The sequence below is a fragment of the Prionailurus bengalensis genome, chromosome D2 (genome assembly GCF_016509475.1).
Source record: "Prionailurus bengalensis isolate Pbe53 chromosome D2, Fcat_Pben_1.1_paternal_pri, whole genome shotgun sequence".
In the NCBI taxonomy this organism is placed as follows: Eukaryota; Metazoa; Chordata; class Mammalia; order Carnivora; family Felidae; genus Prionailurus; species Prionailurus bengalensis.
The window spans coordinates 75,078,098-75,102,407 of NC_057351.1; the positions used below are offsets into that span (position 1 = coordinate 75,078,098).

The window sequence follows — 24,310 nt, forward strand, 5'->3', positions numbered from 1 at the left end:
AATTCTTAGTGTAAAAAGCTCAAGTAGTGGGCAAGACTCCCAGCACCACACTGCGATCTCCCATGTAGGATATTCCCCATGCATGTTTACTAAGTCAAAGCAGCACCAAGAAATCTGAGAGACGATCCAGTGCGCTTCTCCAATTCTCTACAGCAAAGGACAAGTTTTGTTTTGTTTCATTTCATTTTTAATTTCCAACCTTTTGCCACCAATACTTTTATAAAATACAGTAAAATTATTACAAAAATTGAAAAACAAGCTCAGTTTTTCTAAACAGAGTAAAACACACACACACCATCACCATGAAATTGCTATCCTTCCCCCCCAAAAAACCCTTCGTAAATGCATATTCTCCTAATTATTTCAATCTGATAGTTCACAGACTGGCACCAGGCAATGAACCACACTTGGAGCAGCACTGAGGATGAAAGCCACTGGGCCCAAAAGAGCACACATTTGGCCCCCATTTCACAGCAGGCAACTAGAACCACGATATTCTGAGATTGCTTGTTCAGAACTCTTGGTTATCCATCAGATGATCTTAAATTCTTCAATTAATGATTAAAATTAACCAGTAAGTATCAAGAGAAAGATACTCATTAAAGAAAATAATAATAACATGGGCTACTGTTACTACAAAAGACAGATAGTAGTTCACAACGTACCTGCCACAATTCCATGCTGATAGCACTGTCCAATTGAACAAGCCTGGTCTCCAAATGCATGGACTGGCTTTCTGGATTATTAAGATTGATTGCTGTACTTTGGTTATGGTGGCGTTGAATCTGTGACAAGTGCATTCTCAAATTGTCACAAAGCTTACGGAATTCAGCCTTACGGGTGTATTGGAGGCAGAATTTGAAAGCTATAGACATAATTATAAAATATATTAGGTACTTTCCACCATCAACAAGTATGTGAATAAGTTTTATTTCAAATACTGAAATCAGTTATTTTAACAAGATTTACCCAAACTTATAATCAGTCTTCAGAAATGATCAAGGTCATTAGTCACTTGTGTCCTGACCATCTACTGGACATAGTCCTGGCCTAGGACTAAAATTTGTTTCTGGGATTCTGGGAGAGTTTACAAATGGGAAGCTATTCAATTGAAGTGTAGGAGGGACTCACCTTTCAAACACCTACCACTTCAAATCCTAAAAGAACAAAAAATTCTAGCCTGGAATACAAAGAGCCTTCTTATCTAACAAAATTTGGGCTTATGATAACCTGATTTCAACTGTGTACATAGATGTATACCGTAACTACTTGCTCTGTCATTAAAATAATTTTCTACTGTCATATATGCAATATAACAATTTTTTCAGAATTCCTTTGCCCTAAAAAAAAAAAAAGAGAGAGCATTTCTATTTCAATAGGCCCAAAATGAAGGGATGCAGTTTAACTTCAAGTTAACATTTATGTATCAGTAGTTAGCAAAAAGCCCAAGTTTACTTGTCTTAAATGAAAATTCACACATGCTATATAAATAAAACAGAAGTTGTAATACTCTTAGTAAAATATTTTTATAAGCATTTATTTATGAAGTAATCTCCACACCCAATATGGGGCTCCAACTTACAACCCTGAGATCAAGAGTCATATACTCTACCAATGGAACCAGTCAGGTGCCCCTACAGTATTTTTTTTTTGGTAAAATATTCCTTAAAGTCACTTACAACTTGATAAAACAAATGCCAATCATCCCCATAGTGAGAAGAATGGCAACATAAGGTTGTACTAAGGCCAAAGTAAGAAAAAGTCAAAAGCTACTCTCAAGTCACACATACCCCTTTTGTATACAGTTAGAAAGCTCCATTAAGAGCAAGATAAGTGACAGTAAAGACAAGACACGAGATTAAGATAACAGACTTGATGCAGCTCTTTAGGACTGAAAGTTCAGGTAACCCTTGAACAAGGGTTTGAACTGTATGGATCCACTCACATGTGGATTTTTTCAATAATTTTAACCTTCTCTTTTCTCTAGTTTACCTTAAGAATACAGTATATAACACATATAACGTACAAAATGTGTTAATCAACTGTTTATGTTACCAGCAAGGTTTCTGGTCAACAGTAGGCTATAGTTACGTTTTGGGATAGGCAAATCACAGGCAGATCAACGGTGCATGAGTGGGGTCAAAGGGGTGTTTCAGTCTGCGCCTCTACCCCCCCACCCCAAGCTGTTCAAGTGTCAACTGTATATGCACTATGACAGCTGGATACCTTTTAAGATGATCCAGAGTCATCAAGATGACTTATTTCTATGTTCAGTAATACTGTTTAAGAAAATAAAAATATGCATTTTTCAAGGAATCACAGAAGCCCAGAGCTTAAAAAGACCTTAGAAACCCTTACATGGGGAACCTGGGTGGCTCAGCTGGTTGAATGGCCAACTCTTTGATTTGGGTTCAGGTCATGATCTCACGGGTTTATGAGTTCGAGCCCCACATCAGGCTCTGTGCTGGTGGAGCAGAGCCTGCTTGAGATTCTCTCTCTCCTTCTCTGCCCCTCTCCTGCTCACACTCTCTCTCTCAAAATAAATAAGCATTAAAAAAAATAAAAAGCCACGGCATGATTAAGTATATATGCAGTAGGTGACGTCAAAAAGCACAAGTCACATTTATCAGAAAGCAATCAAAAAGTTACATTTGTTTTTCTAGTCACCTGGGAAATTCCAAAATGACTTGTCTTTCAGACATCCATGAAGTGGATTTCATATAATTACCCTAACTAGTAAAACAAACTTCTTGTAGTCACTTAGTTACTATCTGAATGAATGCCAACCATCTCTCAATGAGGATAAAAACTATAAAATAAATACGATGAAGAAAAACAGGTTAACTTTAATTGTCAATCTTTTGCAAAGTCTTCTCCTAAAAGTCAACTTTTCAAATCAGTTCTCATTTTACCTTGCTGGGCAATATCATGGTAGAGACGCTCTACTCTAGAATTATTTCGAAGAAGGTCCAAACACTGTCTATATGACTCCCAAAGGAATTTAACCCACGGAGTTAAAAGTAGTCTGTCAGTACGATCCTGAGTGTCTTCACCACTTACAGCACTTAGGAGAACACTAAAAAAAAATTTAAGTTAAAAACAATTTTAGACACGATTTCCTACTTTGCCCTAAGATTAAAAAAAACAAAACCAACAATGATACCAGTGTAAGAAAGTGTGAATCCTTCTTACAACTTTGGGCACACTGTAAAGATGCCATGTAAGTGTTCAAGTATTTGCATCCCCAACCCATATGACAACCATTTAAATTAGTATCTGACTATCTGAAGGTTGTTAATTTGCCACCTTTATGAATTCTGAATAGTATGGCTTTCTTATTAGACAGTTAAAATTCCAAAGGTAAGCATTCTTTCTAATAAACATCTATACTTCAAATGAGGATGAGGGAGACACATGTAAAGAAAAACATTGACAAAAATGTATTAGCAAAAAAAAAAAAAAAGAATTAGCAATTTAACCTACATACCTCTCAGGAGTTTGAATATTATCCAGATCTTCTATGTCTAGGACCATTTGCTGAGATTCTTCTTTAGCAGCTTCAGTTTTTTCCTCTGCCAATTTCAAATATGCCCTAACAACATCCTCTAGAGATTTGATGTTCACCTAACCAGAGAGGGAGAGAGAGAAAACCTTAAAACACTTCTCAACAAACCACAGAATGCTTTAAGAGCAAATTTTATGACATAAAAGCATATTACCTTTAAAAGGTAAACTTCTCTGAAAATCATTAAAGCACTATTTAAAATATAAAACCCAGCTCTTTTCATACCTGTTGACAAATGTTCTTATACTGGTATAATCCCTCTTTAGCCAAATGGCTCTTGCGAAGATCCACACAAAGTTCCAAGTATTTCAACATAATTGGCTCGTGTATCTTTTGCCATGTTCTGTGTTTCTTACTTTTCATAACATCATAAAGAACATCCAAAGCAGGCTGCTTTTTTCCAACCTCAAGAAATTCTGGAAAAGTAATTCAGAAAAATTAAAATTGGTATGTATACTATACTAAAGTATAAATCTTGCTTAAGTTGGCTATTTTAATTTCTAAACTCACTACCATCTCTTTTTAGAGCACACTTATTTTTGACATTTAAAGCCATGCCGAAATTACCCAACTTAATACAATGAAGACTGGTATTATCTCAAAATATGGTCTATGGATAAAACGATTTCACTCAATTACATTGTACCGAACCCTTGTAAATGACTGCCATGTTCCAAAAATTGAAGTTATGAGAGAGAAAAATCTCCTCCCAGCAAACAAAGAAAAGTGAAATGTGACTTTAGTCACAATGATCTGGTGGATACAATTTCTGCTCTAGGCAAAAGGATCATTAGACTCAATAAGACAGTCAATTAGATATTGTTCCTTGAAGATCAATTGACTATTTATGTGGGTCTACTTCTGGGCTCTCTATTCTTATCACCATCTATTGCAATGTATCTAGTCTTTTTCTAATACCGCCCTGACTTGATTACCATGGACTTATAGTAGAGTCTTCAAACCAAGTAGTAGGAGGGCTCCAACTTTGTTCTTCTGTATTGTTTGGCTCACTAAGTCTTTTGCCTTTCCATATAAACTCACAATTAGTTTGTAAATATCTACAAAATAGCTCACTGGAATTTTCATTCAGATTTAATGAATCTACATATCAAAATTTGGAAGAATTGACAATAGTCTTCCAATCTATGAAATATCTCTCCCATTTATTTATCCCAACCTAAACATGAGAAAAATCTTAAGACAAACCCCAATTGAGGGACATTCTACAACATACCTGACCAGTACTCATCAAAATTTGTCAAGGTTACCAACAAGGAAGTTTAAGAAACTGTCATAACCAAGGGGGGGAGGAGGAGAGTGTCTGAGGAAACAGGACGACTAAATATAATGTGGTATCTTGGATGAGATTCTGGAATTCAGAGAAGGACATGAGGGAGAGCTACGGAAATCTGAGCAAAGTATGGACTTTCATTAATAATGTTATCAGTATTGGATCATTAGTTGTGATAAATGTCCCAAAATGACAGAAGAAATTAATAGGTTATGGTGTATATGGGAATTCTCTGTACTATCTTTGCAATAATTCTGTAAATCTCTAACTTTTAAAATTAAGTTTATTTTTAAAAATAAAAAAAAATTTTAGAATGTACACCAGAGAAAATTACACATTTCTGAATTTACTACCACCTAAACCTGAAGGCACTCTGCAAGTGGCAATATTTCAAAATCCAGTTCCAATCTAAGGTTTCATGTACACTGCTCATTTTGAAATTCACTCAAAAGCAGAGAGTCCTCTATCACATTACTTCTGACAAAGGTTAAAATTTATCTTTTTTCTCATCTTTTACTTTATTTACTTTTGCACAAAACTTAGTAAACTGAGGGAAGGGGAAGGCTATTTAACCTAAGTCATTTGGTTATGTTCAACTTAAAATTCAGTAATTAACAAATTTCACAAAGAAAAAATCTTTTCACTGAACATTTGAAACATACTTTGGGGAACCAAAACACTAATTAACACTATTAAAAAAGATCTTAAAACACTACATCCCTATTGTTAAAAATCACTATTTTCCTAAGAAAAAAATCTTTTTTTTGAAGTAGTCAAATGATATTTTATTTTATTTTTAACATATGAAATTTATTGTCAAATTGGTTTCCATACAACACCCAGTGCTCATCCCAAAAGGTGCCCTCCTCAATACCCATCACCCACCCTCCCCTCCCTCCCACCCCCCATCAACCCTCAGTTTGTTCTCAGTTTTTAACAGTCTCTTATGCTTTGGCTCTCTCCCACTCTAACCTGTTTTTTTTTTTTTTTTTTTTTTTTTAAAAAAAAATCTTTGACAAAGAATTATTTTTAAGAGTTAACCAAACAGCGTACAGCATTATCATGTAACTGTGCTAGGCAAACAACTGGCAGAAACACTGCTTATTTGGGAGTTTTACCAGATTTACAGATTTAGTAAGTAATTTTTCTCCCAACTATCACATCTTTCAGGAATGCTGCTTCTGAACGTTCCTTCCTCCAGGAAAACTACAAACAATATTCCAACTCTGGTATATTATGAAGTTTGCAACAAATCACAAAATATACTGAAATTCTTATCTTTAAAGGATAGCCTGTGTCTTCCCATATCATATTAAGCCCTATTCTTCATAGGTTAGTGAAAACAAACCCCTCTTCAGTAATTCACGTCAATGTCAACATGAATAGTACTGTTAGGAGAAAAAGTCCATTTTCATTTGAGTCAATGCTATTACCAAAAAAAACAAAGAACCAAAAAAAAAAAAAAAACACCTTGTAAGAGGAAACAAAGATGTAACACAACTAGATACTTTGTTAGAATACTAAGCCTTTCCTGGGTGTTTTTTGTTTTTTAAGCCTTCCTGTTCTGAGGGGAGGACGTTACAGTCTTTAAACTGGAGCATTCATACAAGGTTATCATCTAAAATCCAACAGTACCTTAGGTGTTTTTAACAATTATTTAACAGAAAAGTCTCTATCACCCAAAAATTTGGAAGTAAATGTTTTTAGTTAAATTTAGCATTCATATTAAAGAGCACAGCATCAGCACCAGAACAACCTATTATATCCAATTCCCAATCTTACACTGAGGATTTAAATCTTATACTGTTAAGTATATAAACACTGTCAAAATGCTTGTAACACAGAACAGGCACAAAGAGAATTAAAGTTGAGAACTGTGCCCGGGATGGTGATGACAAAATAATAAACTATGTAAAAATAATTTACCTACCCTATCTCTTATTTTTAAATAGGGGAGTGTGGTGTCTTAATGTCACTATAAAAAATAAAAAATCTTGTTTAGGGATAGAAAAATGATTTTTTTCACTTCCTAAACAGCCAATCAGAATTTATTATTACAAATTCACTTTCAAACTCTGAAACAATAGGTTCAAACAAAGCAAATGCACTAAAAAATAATTTTTATAGGACACCCTACCATCATCATGGGAAAAAAGCAAACATGGATACCAAGCAAGGACATTTTTAAAGGGAAAAAACCTGAATGGGAACAGATATGATAGTCCATGAGGGTGAGTTCCTGTCTTTATCCGAAGTCACATACAGGGAGAATTTAGTTCCTATGAATTCTCTAGTAAGGGGAAAAAAAAAACTTTTTGAGGCTAGAAAGGCATACCACATATTAAAAGCTCTATTGCAATGTTAAAAAAAAAAAAAAAAGTTCATTTCCAAACTGATATTCTTGAAATAAAAATAAAAATCTAGCATCATGAACTGTTACTAGGAGGGTGGACAGGCTGAGCTTACCTTTCAGACACAGTGACAAACTGTATCTATTTATAAAAGAAAAAGCTTAGGTCGGCCCTTCAACATTACTAGTTTATTTGGGCAACAGACCAAGTAGATAAGCTATAATGTTACTCGATTTGTGGGTTTAATAACTTTATTTATAAGTCACTGGTAGAACTAAATTATAAGGTTGTTACAAGGTCAGGAGCAATTAATTCTGCACTACTGACAACATAATCTGCAAAAGGGTCTTTTTCCAAAAGATTCTGGGGTATAAATTTCTTGTCTGTAACTGCTTAGGCCAAGTTCTCATCTTCCTGAATGATTACTATAATAGTTTCCAAAGGAATGGTTCTGAATTACAGACTCAGAGTGACTTGAAGAACTATTCTACTTAAACATACTCACATTTTATTACGGTAACGCAGTGGATTAAGGTCTAAATGTGTTTAAGGCTACAAATGTCATAGATAAAACGTTTACATAAAATGAGATTATCTCCATGGAATGAAATGCGCTTTTACGATCCTATTTAAAGTTTTGTAAGCGGTGCCATGTGCCATCCACATTCAGCTCACTTTGACACTTTCAGACAGGATCTTTCATTCACAAGATCAAAGGTACAGAACTAACTACTTGAAAGCTAAGGCCTCTCTCTACTGTAACACCCATCCTACAATTTAAAAGGGCTGCAGCAAGGAGTCAGTACAGACTTTTAAAAAACCTACACAAATAAAAGCCCCCCCACAGTGCCCCTTTCTCATCTTGCCTACTTTAATTTCAGATGCTTTCCCTAACTTGCCCTTCATGAGTCAAGGCTATTTCAACTTAGAAAACGTGAAAAAGAGGTTTAAGATTCATTACACAGGAGATAACCCTTTTAATTTAAAGAATTACTGAAATAGTAAACTCATATGAGGATTCAAAAGGGAGGAGTGATGAAAGCAACAAGGCCGGAGCACATCAAATGTGTAATACTTAGGCTATCCAGATTACAGTGCTTCAGCCTATTAGAAGGAAAAATGCCTGTTGGTAAAGCAAACAACTGTAGAACAAATCTACAATAGCAATTACAGTAGCAATTGAATCCAAGTCATTTTGTATACCATAATATAGATTTCTAAGTTTCTAAATGTAAGAAAAAAATTCTAACTTTGCTACAGTTCATTTTCTGGTGATAAATCTCCATTTCCACCGAGTTTCTTTCCTATAAATTAACGTCCTTAATTCTTGCCTGTCCTAACCATTAGATCATTGGTGAGAATGAGCAGTCATCAGATCTAAGTTGTACTTTTAACTGATTTTTAGAACAATTACTCTACTCTATTCCAAAGAATGTGGCATTATCCTATTTCACACTCTTACCACCCTCCCAAATTGTTGCTTTTAAAAATAACCATGTGAGGAAGGCACCCTTACCCCCGACAGATGATCACTAACAATTTTGTGTCGACTGAAATTGACATTTCCACAAGAGGAATTTCCAAACAAGCTAACAAAATAAGCTCCACCAACATAAGGACTGTAAGAGACACAGTATATCCACCTACAAAATGGGATAAGACTCGAAACTTGTCTGGGGTACAGGAAGGGTTGAAATAAGAACTATCAACTACCTACACACTTGGAAATTATTAGGCTTAAAAAACTCTAAACGAAAAAGTTTTTAAAGACCAGAGCCATGCATAATACATTGCACCCCCATGATGCGAACGTAATAAATGCCTCTTGAATAGACCGAGACACGCACAACTTTTCGCGAAAGGGCCGGTGGCATAAGAACACATGGAAATAAAAATCGCAGGCAGCAGCGCTGTGGCGAAAAAAAGCAACTCATCTGGAAGTCTAGAGACCTTGGTTCTAGTCTCCTGGCTCCACAACTAACTCTCGGAGTGACCTTGGGTAAGCATTCTCCCTGTAGGCCTCAATTTCGTTATCTTTAAGAAAGAACTTGAAGTCTCTTACAGGTTTAACAATGTTCCAACTTCATGTGATTTGGGATAGGCTCTGGGACTGAGAATAATCAATGCCAGGAAAAAACAGACAACCGGTTAATTGGGTCAGAGTCCCCGAAGCAGAGCTATAGTGACTGGGGAAAAGGCTAAGTGGACCCTGACCCAGCAAAGCCCGGCGCTGGATTTGGGGGGCGGAGGTGTCTGCGAGAGGGCGGGAGGTGGGACTGGCCGGCTCCCGGCGCCGGCAGGAGGTGGAGTCGAGGTTCTCGCGTGCATTGTCCCCGGGAGGGAGCCATGTTTCTTCCTCCCCGGCACTCCCAGATGGCGGCTGGGGGCGCGGGGCCTAAGCAGCCGAGGGCCCGAAGGCCTGGGGAGCCGGGCGGAGGCGGACGGGGTGGGGGTGGGGGGCGGTTAAGGAGGCCAGACCCCGGTAGACCTGTCTCCGGGGCCGCGGCCCCTGAGACGCAGCAGGAAGCGGCGGGGGGAAGGAAGGGCCCCCCCAGAGCGACGGTTCCCGGCTCCGCACCTCCCACCCCCCCCAACGGCGGTCGGTAGGAGCGAGAAGGGAAACCATGCCCAACCACAGGCTGGAACGGCGGCAGACAGGTCTCATCGACCACCTCTGCAGCCGCAGACGGGAGGCGGAGCAGGGAGAAGGAGGCCCGGGCCCCTCGACCTCCGAGGCCTCGGGCCGACCCAGCCCGGCGCGCCCCGATCCCCTACTCACCGTTGGCGCGTTTGAGGGCATTTTCCGGCCTCTGGAAATAGGCCGGCATCTTGGCGGGCGGCTCAGCTCACCGGCGTCAGCGAACTCCTTGGTGGCCCGGGCCGCGAGAGGAGAGGAAAGGGAACCAGCGCGAGGTTCCACGCGCCTCGCCAGAAGTCGCCCGCGCCCAGCCGGCCAGAGACGGAAAGGAAAGAGCCACGTGACCCCCGCACGGCTGCGCCGCCGCCGCCCAGGCCCCGGATGTACGGGGCGGTCCTCCGCGCGCAGGCGCGCTACCGTCGCGCGCACCGGCTGACGTGGCGGCGGGTGCAGTACGTGCGCGCCGGTTCCTCCTCCGGCCTCCGCCGGGAAACGTTAGGGAGGAGGTTTTCAGACCGCTCACCCCTCACTCCTCGAGCGCGAAACGGGGTGGGAAAGGTGAAAGTGGGGTCAGGGTTTCTGCCTGGCGAGAAAGAAGGCGTCTGCAGAGGGTCATTTTGAGCATGTTTTGTGCGCAGTCATGCAAAGTTACAGGCCGGTCCCTTCCGCCTGGGGAATGGCCTGTCTCCGCTGAGTGAAAATGCCGTATTTATCCGTTAATCAGAAACGCATCGAGCAGGTATCACTAGCCCAGCACCGCTCACCTCTGGGAAGTAATAGTGCCCCGACCCTTGACGGACTAGCAGTGGGAGGAGGGACGCAATAAGTAAATTAGCAAGTTTATTTCATATCGGTAAAGTAAAAAAGTTGGTGAGACCAAGATTGGGGAATAGGGACACTCAGAGAAGGTGAGTTTTGAGCTGAGACCTAAAAGGTGGGGACAGGCTGGAGAGAGTAACGAGGCAAGAGCGCAGAAGCTCTGCAGCAGAACAGATTTTGCATAGTTTGAAAATACTTGAGTGGTAGCTTTACATTCAGCACACATCACAAACAAGAAAAATGAGTGTTAGTGGAAAAAAAATCAATTTATCAGGTCCTTTGCTACAGCCTTTTATTACTGGCCAACAATTTTTTTGAATATTTTATTTAAAAAAATTTTTTAATGTCTGTTTATTTTTGAGAGAGAGAGTGTGAGCAGGAGAGGGGCAGAGAGAGAGGGAGACAGAAATCTGAAGCAGGCTCCAGGCTCTGAGCTGTCAGCACAGAGCCCAACTCCAGGCTCCAACCCACGAGCCAGGAGATCATGACCTGAGCTGCAGTTGGAAGCTTAACCCACTGAGGGACCCGACCCAGGCGCCCCTGAGTATTTTATTTTTTTAAGTAATCTCCACACCCAGCGTGGGGCTTGAACTTACAACTCCGTGATCAAGAGTCGGGTGCTCTACTGACCCAGGTGCCTCTTGACCAACAATTTTAATGTTTAATCAGTAACTATTATACCTGGAACTTGAAAGCCATTTAAACTGAATCTAATTACTCAAGCCCTTGGTATGAAATTAAGATGAGTTCAGAAAAAAATCAGAAAGCAGCAGTGGGATACATTGTTACAAATTTTTTACACGTTTTGTAAAAATGGATGGTACATGTGAATGAATGACAGAATACTACATCCGGGAACAATGAACCCACAACACATACACACAAAAAGCCTTTTCCTCTCATTCATTCTACCGGAGCGAAGAGGTTTTTCTATGTAACTAAATGTATCACTGTAAAGAAAGAAAACTTAGGAAATGCAAACATAGACCAAAAAAAAAAAAAATCACAAATTCTAAAAGAGGTTACTTAAAAATTAGCTTCAGAGTTCTTTCTCCAAAATGCTTGGGCCACTCTAAATTAAACTTACCCTCCTCCCCCAAAATAAGAGCCAGACAGAGTTGAGCAACAAGTACTAAGAAGCTACAGGAACTGTTTTATGGGGCAGGATCAAGAGACTCGTTTGTGTATATGATAATTAAGTCAGAATTAAAGAGCTTAACATAAGAGCAAGCATAGCTTTTAAATGCCGTAGATAGAAAACTATTTAGTAGGCCACAGAGAGATGTGACGGAATAAAATAAAAGGAAACCTGGCCTAAATATCAGAAAAAGCTTTTCAACATTATTACCTTTGCATTATATATCAAAGAAGATGGTAAAATGATCTCATGGGTTATTGCTCATTATGTGGTAGACCTAAAACAAGACAAACTCTAGAAAATTCGGAGAAAAAATGAAATTCAATATTTCTGCATCTTCATTCTTTTCCCTTTCAAGTTAAAGTATATGAAACATTTGGTAATATAATAGCCAATGATCATTTAAGTGCATTAAATATAATTATTTAGGCTCTAGTACTGTATTTGTGAACAGTCCCAACTTCCAGAATAAATTTATTAAATGTAGCCAGTAGGTATTAAATACCAGCTAATAGCCATAATGTTGGATGTTGGGCATAAACGATGCAAGACACCTGTTTCCAAGGAGTTGATGATTCCCTGGTGGAGATAGAGGAGTACACAGTGAGGAACAAGGTAGGATCTATTCTGAACCAGGAGAAAAGCGTGATTACTTTCTGTTGGTTTATGCTCACTTCATAGAAAACAAGCAATGTGAATATGTTAGAAGCCACCTTAGGAAGCGGTAAAAGGAAGTGATCGGGCTGATGAAGGTTTTTTCCCTAATCAAGCTACTTTTGTACTACATATGACTGGATAATTTCTCTAATACAATGTTTTGGGGATTTTGAGTTGAGTAAATAAGAGTCTCAAAAAAAAAAACAGTTGTTAGGAGCACAAAAGAGGTACTACATTATACATATCGCAACATAATATAGCTTTAAATCAGGTATGTTTTACAGTTTACAAAATGCTTTCACATTTGTCATTTTGTTTACAAGAATAATGAAGGTATTTATACTGATAAACTAATGATTTTTTCAGAGCGTTAGATTATGGTTCACAGTGACACACTCCTTCCACAAACCATTATCATGTACCTACCACGTGCCGGTATGGGAAGTGAGCACCTGATAGCAGGTGCAAGGCAGCGAACAGGACAGACATGGGTCCTGCCTTCTTGGACTTTGCCAGAGGCTTCTTGAGGATGCAGACCCCACTCCAGGCTAGACCCCCATCGTCTTTCCGAGTCCATCTTTCACCACACTCCATGTCTTCAGTGCCTTAAATAGCCCTTTCTCCCACCTCCAACCCAATGAGTGCTGTCACTTCACTTGGAACATTCTCCACCACCACCCATTCCTTGTTGTAACAACAACCTATTTCTCCACATTGTCACTTCCTCCAGGACTCTTCCCTGGCCCCCATATTGGTTTAGATGCCAAAGCAGTGAGCACCAGTAACATCCTATCTGAGCCTGATCACACTTCAATACTTGCAGACTATAAGCTCAGAGAGTGGAAGGAAGCTTTTGTGTTGTTCACCACTACACCCCCAATGCCTGGCAGAGCGTTGGGCAGATGAGATACTCTCAAAAAATGCTTGAGAGATGAATGAGTGAATCCGCAAAAACAGATTTATTTAAAACAGTTTCTACTATACCTGTGGGGAAGTAACAAGTCTGCAAGTTGATTGTGTGGTTTTCTTTCATTTATAGAGCATTTACCTATCTACGTGAGGCCCTCAATCTACTTAAGCCCCAGCATGCAAATACTAAAGAAGAAACAATAATGCTCTTCTCCCAAAGCTCCTAATTGCACTGGTCTTGAACCTCCAGCTGTACTGAAGTTCATTTGTGCCTTTCTGAGGTCAGTGTTTAAAGATATCATGCTTTCCTACACCTATATATCCCTTCCCTTCTTCCTGTCCCACCCATTTTTACCTAAGTCCTACCAATACTTTAAGCTTCTGCTCAAAGCTTTCCTCTGCAAAGTCTTTCCAGCCAGTGGGGGCTGACTTAACTGCCCCTTCACTTGTGCTCTTTCCTCAAGGCACCATTAACTTGGTCACCCAGGCCATCTCTGAGCACTCTGCTTCCCCTGCAGCTCTGTCGAGTGGTAGCTGTATTCATCCCTCAAACCACCGGTGCCCAAAGGAGTACCAATGACTGACTAGCTCTTCCCCCAGCTACTTCTAGAACATTCTCTCCCTCCTCCCTTAACTTTGAATGTTGAACCTCATGCTATCAGATTAGATTACATGTGGTTCCTCTATGTTGCAGTCCTCAGTAGGCATCTACAGATCCCAGGTCACAACCCCTTATTCCTTAACTGTTAGTTCTAGCTCCCTGCCACTCTCTCCAACACTGTCATAATTATTAGCAGTTTCTATACACGTGTAGATATTCCTGCCAATATCCTGGCCACCTGGCCCTTACAATTGTGTCCTCTACCTTACCTCAGCTACTCACACCCATGGTGATACCCTAGAGTCTAAGAGTCAGGAAACTTTCTGTAAAGGGCTTGATAGTAGTAAGTAGCCTAGGCTTTGCAGGCCAGGAGGCAATGTCTTCAATTCTTAGAGCAATTGTTCTTGCCAAAAGAATAATTGCCCTTGTATGTATGTATGTGTGTGTGTATATTACATTTAAAAATGTAAAAACTATGTTGGGTTGTATAGTAAAAACTATGCCTGGTTGGCTCAGTCAGTTAAGTGTCCGACTTGATTTTGGCTCAGGTCATGATCTTGCAGTTCATAGGATCGAGCCTCACATTGTGCTCTGTGCTGAGAGCGAGGAGCCTGCTTGGGATTCTCTTCTCCCCTCCACCCCTCCCCCAGCCCACACATGTGTACACTCTCTCTTTCAAAATAATTAAGAAAAAAATAAAAAGAAAATAATATATAAAAACTATCTTGATGACCACTGAGTAATATATAGAATTGATGAGTCACTATATTGTACACCTGAAACTAATGTAATACTATATGTTAACTATACTGGAATAAAAATAAAAATAAAATTTTTTAAGACTAAAAAAATAATTTAAGACTAAAAAAAAATCAAGACTAAAAAAAAAGTAAAGACTATTTTTAGCTCAAGGCTGTGTAAACCACAGGCAGTAGGCCAACTTTGGCCGATAGGCCATGTTTGCTGACCCCTAACTAAACCTTGTCATACCCACTCTCTCAGTTCCCAGGTTGTGATTTCAAGTATCTCACTTTCTTGTTCATAGTGAACCACAACCCCAGCGGTCCTGCTGCCTGACTGGGACCTGCAATTCCATTCACAAATCCTGTTTCCTTTTCACTGTTCCTCGTCCCCCATGTCCTCTATTTCCTCCACACCCAAGTTGGATTCCATCATGTGGTTCTTTTCTTGCTCCGCTTTCCATTTATTTGACCCCAACCCTGGCCAATCCAAGTGTCTTCCTGCTCCTTGCCTGCAGCCCAGTATGACTGGGGAAAAATGCACAACCATGTTGACAAGCCCCACTTTACATTCCTGACCACAAGCCCCAACAAGTACCGTGCTGCTGTTCAGCCATCCTACTACACTTCTCTAGGCCACATCCCCAGTCTCCCCAATGACTGTTTCGTACTTTTTCCTGTCTCCAATCCTCTGCTCTCAGCTGATGGCTTCATTTTCTGTAGCACTGTAAGCAGTGGAGCAGCGAGCAGAGAACCTGCCTCTGCACTCTGCCATCTACCCACCCATTTGCTTCTGTACTCGGAGACTCTGCTTCCCTACTCTCACCCGGCAGTCTGTGCTCCTCTCTAAAGCCAGCCTTTTGAGGCACCTGGGTGGCTCAGTTGATTGAGTGTTCGACTTCAGCTCAGGTCATGATCTCCTGGTTCGTGGGTTAGAGCCCTGCGTCAGGCTCTGGGCTGATGGCTCGGAGCCCGGAGCCTGCTTTGGATTCTGTGTCTCCCTCTCTCTCTGCCCCTTCCTTGCTCGCGTTCTATGTCTCTCTCTCAAAAATAAACATTAAAAAAATTTTTTTAAGAATAAAATAGTAAAAATAAATAAATAAATAAAATAAATTTTAAAAATCAGGCCAGCCTTTTGTACTAGTGCACTGGATTCTGTCTCCTCTCACACGGAATGTTGTTCACTCCATCCTTCCTCAAATACTTCCTCACTTGGCTTCCAGGGTCACCCTCTCCTGATTTTCCTCCTACTTCTCTGACTCTTCCTCAGTCTCCTTGACTGGTATCTCTTCACCTCTCAGACCTCTAAGGTTGAAAAGTCCTCGGGCCGAGGCCCTGGACTTCTCCCTTCTCTAACTACATCCATCTTTTGGTTCTAACTCATGGCTTTAGACATCATCTCTGTGCTTAGAAGTTACAAAATTATATCACTAGTGCTCTCTCTCTCTCTCTCTCTCTCTCTCTCTCTCTCTCTCTTTCTTTCCTGAAATCCAGTCTCACACCCAGATGCCTATTTGACACATCCATTAAGCGTTTGACATACAACATACACCCAACCTGCCCCAGACCAGACTCTTGGTCTCTCTGGCCTCCAACCTGCTCCTTCCATCATCTTCCCCATGGAAATAATGGCAACCCCCTTCTTCCAGTTGCTTAAACCAAAAATATTGGAGACATCCTTGACTCCACATTTTCTGCCACAGCCCCACATGCAATCAATCCATCAGCAAATTTCATTTCTACCACCTCCATAACTATCACTCTGGTCCAAGTCACCATCATTTCTCACCTAGAATATGTAATAACCTGCTCACTTGTCTTTCTGTTTCCCCTTGGCCCCCTTCTCTTTACTCTCCACCATAGCAAGCAGGGAGCAAAAAGGAGGTGATCATGCCAGTCCCCTGATGAAGACGCTCTTGTGGCTACCCAGTGCATGTGGTCAAAGTGAAAGTCCATACAGTGGCCTGCGAGACCCTACCATTCCCCGTTCCCATTCTACCCTTCCCCATTCCCATCCCTCCCAGGCCATGCCAGTGTCACCTTTTCACTGTTGTCTTCCCTCACCTCTTTTTTTATTTAATGTTTATTTATTTTCAAGAGAGAGAGAGAGAGACAAAGTGTGAATGGGGGTGGGGAAGGGGCGGGAGAGAGAGGGAGACACAGAACTCGAAGTGGGCTCCAGGCTCTAAGCTGTCAGCACAGAGCCCAATGCAGGACTTCAACTCACAAACTGTGAGCTCATGTCATGACCTGAGCCAAAGTCAGACACGTTACCGACTGAGCCACCCAGGTGCCCCTTCCCTCACCTCTTTAAAGTGATAATAACCTCCCTTCCTCCCATACTTCTCTCCCTCTTTTTTTTTTTTAATGTTTATTTTTGAGAGAGAGAGGGTAGGGCAGAGGATTCGAAGTGGGCTCTGTGTAGACTGCAGAAAGCTAGAGGCAGGGCTCGAACCCATGAACTACAGGATCATGACTTGAGCCGAAGTTAGACGCTTAACCAACTGAGCCACCCAGGCACCCCCTTCCTCTCATACTTCTGAGCACCCTTTTCTTTATTTTCCTCCACAGAATTTATTTAGCTATCAACATCTTACTTATATATTTCATGATATACTCCTCTAGAATATAATAAGGTTGATGAGGACAGGGATTAATGTCTGTTCCATTTAACTGCTATATTAAGTCTAGCACCTATAACAGTGCCTACCACAGAGTAAGCACTCAATAAATATTTGTTGAAAAAATCATTTAACACATTAAAGCAAGCCTCCTGTATTATCATTGCCCACCTGCATGTTGGTCTCCTCCATGACACTGGAAGTCCCTTGATGGTAGGGACATGGTCCATACCCGGAAAGTGTTTGTTCAGTGTATGTTTCAGAGCACCTTGATGGTTCAAACTGCATGGTGATACACAAGGTCCAAAACCTCACACCTTTGGGGTTTTGTTGGTTTTTTTTTCCCACACCTTTGCGTTCTTAACCATGGAAGTGACCAATGAGGGTTGGAAATCTTTTCAACGGTGGTGTACCAAGAGCAGATGTGGGGAGCGCTGTGCCTGGGCCAAACAGTTCTCAGTGAACCTTTGGGTTGTGTAACTTTAAAGCAGGAAATTGGAATGGAGATTCAGTTGAGTAGATTTTTAGCAGAAATCTGTCCTAGCAGTATTTGTTATTTATTGGGAGAAATGCATCTTACACCCAGGAGTCCTCACCATCAATATTCTGCCCGACTCCAGGAGAAGTCTGAGGGGGAGAAGAGAAGCATGTTTGTGGGAACTGGTGTCCATAGTCTCCATTGTTGACATGTCACACAGCCCAGCTCCCGCCTGGGATCTGGGAGTTTAGGAGATTATGCTCAAAGCTACACCAACCAACCAGGGCCAAGAGCAGAATGAGTAAGACGCTGGGCAGAGTGGTTTAGGGTGTGGTTTGAAAATAGGCTTCTGTGTTAAATATGTTAAATATGATTAGAAGGAACCCTGGAACCACAGGGTGTGGGCTTTCATTCTGGGCTTGTGGGTATTAAACAATCTTCACATGGACCTTTTCATTGTGCCGTCTTCTCATGAAGCAGCTAAAATGGCACCTCCTCAGAGAGCCCCTTCCTGACCACCCCATCTAAACCTGAAGTCTACCCTATTTTAATTCTCGGCACAGCATTCATCACTAATGGATAGTTTTCGTTGTTTCCTTGGTTACCATCTGTCTCACCACACTAGATGGTAATCTTTAAGGGACCAAGCTTGTCGTGTTAACCATTGTAGCTCCAACTCCTGGAACCGTGCCTGGCACAGGGCAGGCACTCTATAAATATGGGGTGTGTGAATAAATAAAGGAGTGGAGAATGTGGTAGGCAGAATTGTAAGATGCCCATAGATTCCCAGTCCCTGATGTACACACCCTGTATAATACCTGAGACTGTAAATATGATGGGGTGTTACTTCTGTGATTAAGTTATATTATGTATCACAGTTGACTTTCAGAAGAGATTTTCTGAATGGGCCTAACCAATCACATGAGCCCTATGAATCCAGGTCTAGAGGTCACTGGCAAAGGAAGTAAGAGATTCAAAGCTTGAGAGGAAAAATGGAAGGAGCTGCATAGTAAAAAACTGTCGGTGACCTCTACTAGATATGGGACGCCCCCAGCCAAAAACCAGCTAGTGCACGGAGGCCTCGCTCCCACGACTGCAAGGAACTGAATTCCATCAACAACTTGGATGAGCTTGGAGGGAAATTCTTCTGCAGAGCCTCCAGAAAGGAATACAGCCTTGCCATCCCAGGACTTCAGCCTGACAAGGGCCTGAGCAGAGGCCCAGTCATTACATGCTTGGACCTCTGGTCTATAGAACTGCACGGTGATAAATGGGTGTTGTGTGAAGCCAGTAAGTTTGTGGCAACTTGTTACATGATAATAGAAAACTAATACAGAGACCTTAACAAATTTTCTCCATATTAACTTCTAGAAAAAGAAGAAAGAAACACAAATGGAGTCTAGCATTCTAAAGTGACTTTGCTTTGCATGAAATGAAAACAAAGGTACAGCTCAGTAGAAGAAAAGGGCAAGACTGTGTAAGGTTTAACTTTACAAATTCAGACTGTCCAAGCAAAAGCCCTTTAGAAGGAATCTGAGACTATGAACGTGTTACAGTACTCCACACTGGTGTTTTTAGAACTAGGGGTTAAGTTTCATTTCCTAGGGAATTTAGAATTATAAATACACCTCAGTTCATCCAATAAGCATGCCAGATTTGGAGCCAGTTGGCTTCATTTGGAGTCAAATGGCTCCCAGCTTTGCCATTTATTAGCACTATGATATTGGGCAAGTAATCTCTCTGAGCTTCCATTTTCTCACCTGTGAAATATGCATGAGTCGGGCAAGGTTTGAAGGAGATACGACCCCAAGCACCCTTCACACTGTCCTTGATACAAGCTCTCAAGAAGTCTTTTTCATACATGGACATGTAAGAGAGATCAAATAATCAATGCATGAAATATTCACAGCCTCTTTCTGCCCTCTCAACTGCTAACATCATCTACCGACTAGTGGCATTTCCCCCTGTGTTCCTCCCCTTTTTTCCCACTTATACCTTCTTTTTTTTTTTTTTAATTTTCTTTTTCAACGTTTATTTATTTTTGGGACAGAGAGAGACAGAGCATGAACGGGGGAGGGGCAGAGAGAGAGGGAGACACAGAATCGGAAACAGGCTCCAGGCTCTGAGCCATCAGCCCAGAGCCTGACGCGGGGCTCGAACTCACGGACCGCGAGATCGTGACCTGGCTGAAGTCGGACGCTTAACCGACTGCGCCACCCAGGCGCCCCCCACTTATACCTTCTTAAATACATAAGGTAATCAGTTGGGAGGACAGCTGGAAAAGTCAGGTGGGAGAATCAAGTAGGAAAGGGCTGAGATGAGAGAGGAAAATAGAGGGGTAGGGGAAAAAGGAAGAAAAGGAAAGAGGAGAGAGGAGATGACAACAAGAAGAGCTTTTTGTAAGAGGAGGAGGGAGATTTCAGAACCCGTGCCGCTGAATGGGAGTGATGGTTCACAAAAACACGGAGGGAGTCCACACCAGTGTGAACAAACGATTGGAGAAGTAAATAAATGGAAGAGAATAGACACATTTCCCAGGAAGAAGAATTCAAATAGTTTGTGTAGACGCTTTGGCTTGGAGGAGGTGCAGCATAACTCCCCGCTCCTTCAGCGTGGGCCATGCACAGTGACTGGTTGCCAAAGCGGAAAGCGTAGAAAGGAGGAAGGAGAGTAACTTTACAGGAGAGAAACCTGGCAAACACTGCCTCAGCCAGGTGATGAAGGTTAACACCTCCATGTACCCTTTATATGATGTGATGACAGGAGCACTTCTCCCCACAACGCATGGACCAGTCTAATCGTGAGCAAAACATCAGACAAAAACAAACTGAAGGGCGGTCCATGGAAGTCCTGGCCAGCATACTTCAAAACTGCCAGGGTCATCAAAAGCAAGGGAGGTCTGAGAAACTGTCACAGCCAAAAGGAGCCTAAGGAAACATGTTGACTAAATATAGTGTCATCCTAAATAGGATCCTGGAACAGAACCCAGAAAATAAGTAAAAAGCTAAGGAAAAAACATATGGACTTTAGTTACTAATGTGTCAGTATTGGTTCGTTAGTTGTGACAAACGTATCATATTGATGTAAGATGTTAACAAAAGAGGAAAATAGTTGAGGGGTATATGGTAGGTAACTTTAGATACTATCTTTGTAACTTTTCTGTAAATCTAAGACTATTCTAAAATAAAATATTTATCCCAGACTTTGGCACCAAAAAAATAAAAAAAAAATTAAAAATGATAAAAGAAAAATAAAATATCTATTTATAAAATAGGGGAAAGGGATTTTAAGACGTAGCACTGTAGGTAATGAATTATATCATCTTTAATATTCTTTGAAAAATGCAAATACAGGGGCACCTGGGTGGCTCAGTCGGTTGAGCGTCCAACTTCGGCTCAGGTCATGATCTCATGGCTGGTGAGTTCGAGCCCTGCGTTGGGCTCTGTACTGACAGCTCAGAGCCTGGAGCCTGCTTCGGATTCTGTGCCTCCCTCTCACTCTGCCCTAACCCACTCGCATTCTGTCTCTGTCTCTCTCAAAAATAAATAAACATTAAAAAAAAATTTTTTTTTTAAAGAAAAATGCAAATACAGATCAGAATTTATCTCAATTACATTTTCATGCTGATCTGTTTCTTTTAATACAACACAGTTTGAAAGCTGGGCTTTTTGGGGCCTGGGATCTACTCAGGTTCCAATATCAGCACCCTAAAACTATGGATGGAGAACATAAGAAGGATGACTTTCCCTTGGGAATGTTCTGAAAGCCTCACATAATCTGGAAGTCAGTTAACCATCAGCAAAGAGTGTCAAGGCATTTGACTAAAGCCCCTTTCAGAGGTGACTTCTTGGGCCCCAAGCAAGCCTGGAATCCCTGAAAAGAGCTGACATCCCGACATATGCCTAACCTCTTATTAAATACAAGTAAGGAAAAATGATGAAAAGAAAAGCCACATTTGGCTCACAGGGATCTGGGAATTGGAACATCTATAGAAGATGTTGGGGTGCCTTACCTACATGCCCAGGGAGTTGGGGCATTTCCAAATCCATATTAGTGCCAATAACATCTTAACTCTTTTCCCAGGGAGCAAAGAGCAAGCAGGCTGTGCAAATAAGACATAGCAGGCCTCAGCCAGCTATCCTTAGAAAAGCCTACTGATAAGGTAGGCCCTTGGCTGGTATCTGTGAACTTGGATTTCGGGAGTGCTCCCACCATTCCTGGAATTGATAAGAATGACTATCTAGACTCCTTGCACAAACAGTGGGGTTCATGCTGAATACGTGTTTCCTTCTGAGAGACTGGAATTTGGGTACTTGCTCGGCAGAAGGTGCCACCTGACTGTCCCCCAATAAAAACCTGCCTGTCTCTAACGAGCTTCCCTCTTCAATAATATTTCACTTGTGTTGTTACAACTTGTTGCTGGAGGAATGAAACATGTCCTGTGTGACTCCACTAGGAGAGGACTTTTAGAAGCTGGCCTATTGGCCTAGTTTCCTTTGGAAATCACCCCCATGTGCCTTTTCCCCTTGCTGATGAATCCTAGCCATGAGCACAGCTGTGTGCTGAATCCTGCGGGGGCCCCCTAAGAAATCATTGGGTTTGGGAGTGATCTATAATATTAACATAAAGATTTTTCTTGATTCAAACTTTGGGAAAGGCACAGAAGAAAGTATGATTAGTTCCATTTGATCACTGAGGAAGCAAGTACACAGAAAGTAGCAAAATGAGAGATTTGGCAGCCAAGATGGCAGAGGTGACATCTGAACTCAGGCTTGTCTGTTTCCACACCCTCCAACCCCCTTCCATCTATGACAGGCAGCATCTTATTGCTTAAGGTTAGAAATACCTCCCCTTCTCTGTGCCCTCTACTCATTTTCCCTCAACTCTGTGAACCTGTCTGGCAGGTCTGACAGCCCCCAGCAGTGAAATGGAAGGGAGGGAGGCATGCGTTCTTTCCCCACCCCTGCCCTGTGTCCTGAGCCTGGCCACAGCCTCATTATCCTTCTCCCCGCCACAAGGGGCTGCTCCCTAACTCATTCACTGAGAAAATAGAGTGCCCAGCAGGCATCAGGGACTGCAGGAGACACAGCATGAACAAGTCAACCAGGAACAAGGAGAGGCAATACACGTAAGGTGCTTTCATGCTCTTCTACTTCTGAGATTGTCTCCTTTTTCCCTTTCCTCAAGTTTGGATCTCTAGGTCTGAAATCCCAGAAGCAATAGATCTGGTCAGGCCCTCCCCCACCCCTTCTCTGTTTTCCCACCTGATTGTAAGGTGGTCACAGGCACAAGTTCTGCTGAGGTTATCTGTGCACCCATCTCCCCAGCCTTTGGCCCATTTCACAGTGTGCTTTGCAAATGTTTGCACTCTGTGCAAGGGAAGTGGAGTTTTCCTGATCCTATACCCCTGCCAATGTAATGGAAAATGATTCTCCAAGCCCAAATACCACAGAAAATTATATTATGTATTTGGAGCTAAATGTGGCCCTGTAAGATTCAGCAAATGACCTTGGTGAGGTGGGAAGGACAGGAGATCCGGGGCCTGTGGATTTAACATATTTTCTCATTTTTTCTGTGTACTGTCTTTCATCAAATCTAGAAATGCCATCAGTGATTAAGCACATCATTTAAGCACATCTACCATACATTTGAAAACATTTTCAATTATAATTGTAGGATACATCCCAATTTCAGAGACTTCTTAATTTGAACTACTGCAAGCAACAAATACTTCTTTATCTTTTAAATTGTGAAATGAAAGTAAAAGGAGGAGGAAAAATAGCTAAAGTCTTACCCACCTAAAGGAAACCACTATTATTTTTCTATATTGTCCTATGACATCTTTTCAGTTACGGACCTTGTATTGGTGCATTTAATGTCTTTATGTATTAAATATATGCATCTATACATATTTATAAATGTATATATTCATATCATACATTTCCAAATATTTATATTTGTATTTTTATTATACAATTCATACCTTCCTTCATACCCTATCCCCACACCCTTCCTCTGAAGTAATGACTGTCAGTATCCGGGTGTACGTCCTTCCAATCCTATGTATATACAGACCAGCTTGGAGTTTTACACACAGATGTGATTATAGTGAGTTTGTACAAATATGTCTACCTCACCTTAATAGCTCCATAGCACTCTATGATGGTTGAATACGCCTTTATTTTATTTTTTTTTAGTTTCTTCATGAGTAAATATTTAGGTAATTTTCATATTTTTGTGATTACTAGCAGCACCAGATGAACATCGTTAAACAGGCATATTTTGGTATGTGTATTTTTGAAAAGTAAATCGCTGGGTATGCACTTCAGCGTTTTGTTAGATACTGCCAGACTGCCTTCCAGAAAGTCTTCAGTTCATTAACACATCTTCTTTAAATACATAAAACCCGTATTGAACAAAACAAGGTATTCCCTAGTAAAGTCAGCATAAATTGTCACAAACTCAACAGGTAATTATGCTCGTATTGCTTTTATCTTTCTTA

The 24,310-nt window shown here is 41.1% G+C and overlaps 1 protein-coding gene and 1 long non-coding RNA gene across 2 annotated transcripts in view; one reads left to right on the forward strand and one right to left on the reverse strand.

Moving 5' to 3' along the window:
* Nucleotides 1-10,287, reverse strand: part of EIF3A (eukaryotic translation initiation factor 3 subunit A) — a 35,535-nt gene extending 25,248 nt beyond the window's left edge. Inside the window, exons 1-5 of the mRNA XM_043597680.1 lie at nt 9,987-10,287; nt 3,791-3,981; nt 3,488-3,624; nt 2,913-3,076; nt 666-865 (exon numbers count right to left, since the gene is read on the reverse strand). Coding sequence (XP_043453615.1) covers nt 666-865; nt 2,913-3,076; nt 3,488-3,624; nt 3,791-3,981; nt 9,987-10,035 — 741 coding nt within the window. The 5' untranslated portion in view covers nt 10,036-10,287. The remainder of the gene's footprint in view (nt 1-665; nt 866-2,912; nt 3,077-3,487; nt 3,625-3,790; nt 3,982-9,986) is intronic.
* A 1-nt stretch (nt 10,288) lies between these two features.
* Nucleotides 10,289-13,649, forward strand: LOC122493304. The gene is made up of 2 exons (XR_006299860.1): nt 10,289-10,584; nt 13,499-13,649. It is a non-coding gene; the product is annotated as an uncharacterized LOC122493304 (long non-coding RNA).
* The last annotated feature ends 10,661 nt before the right edge of the window (nt 13,650-24,310 follow it).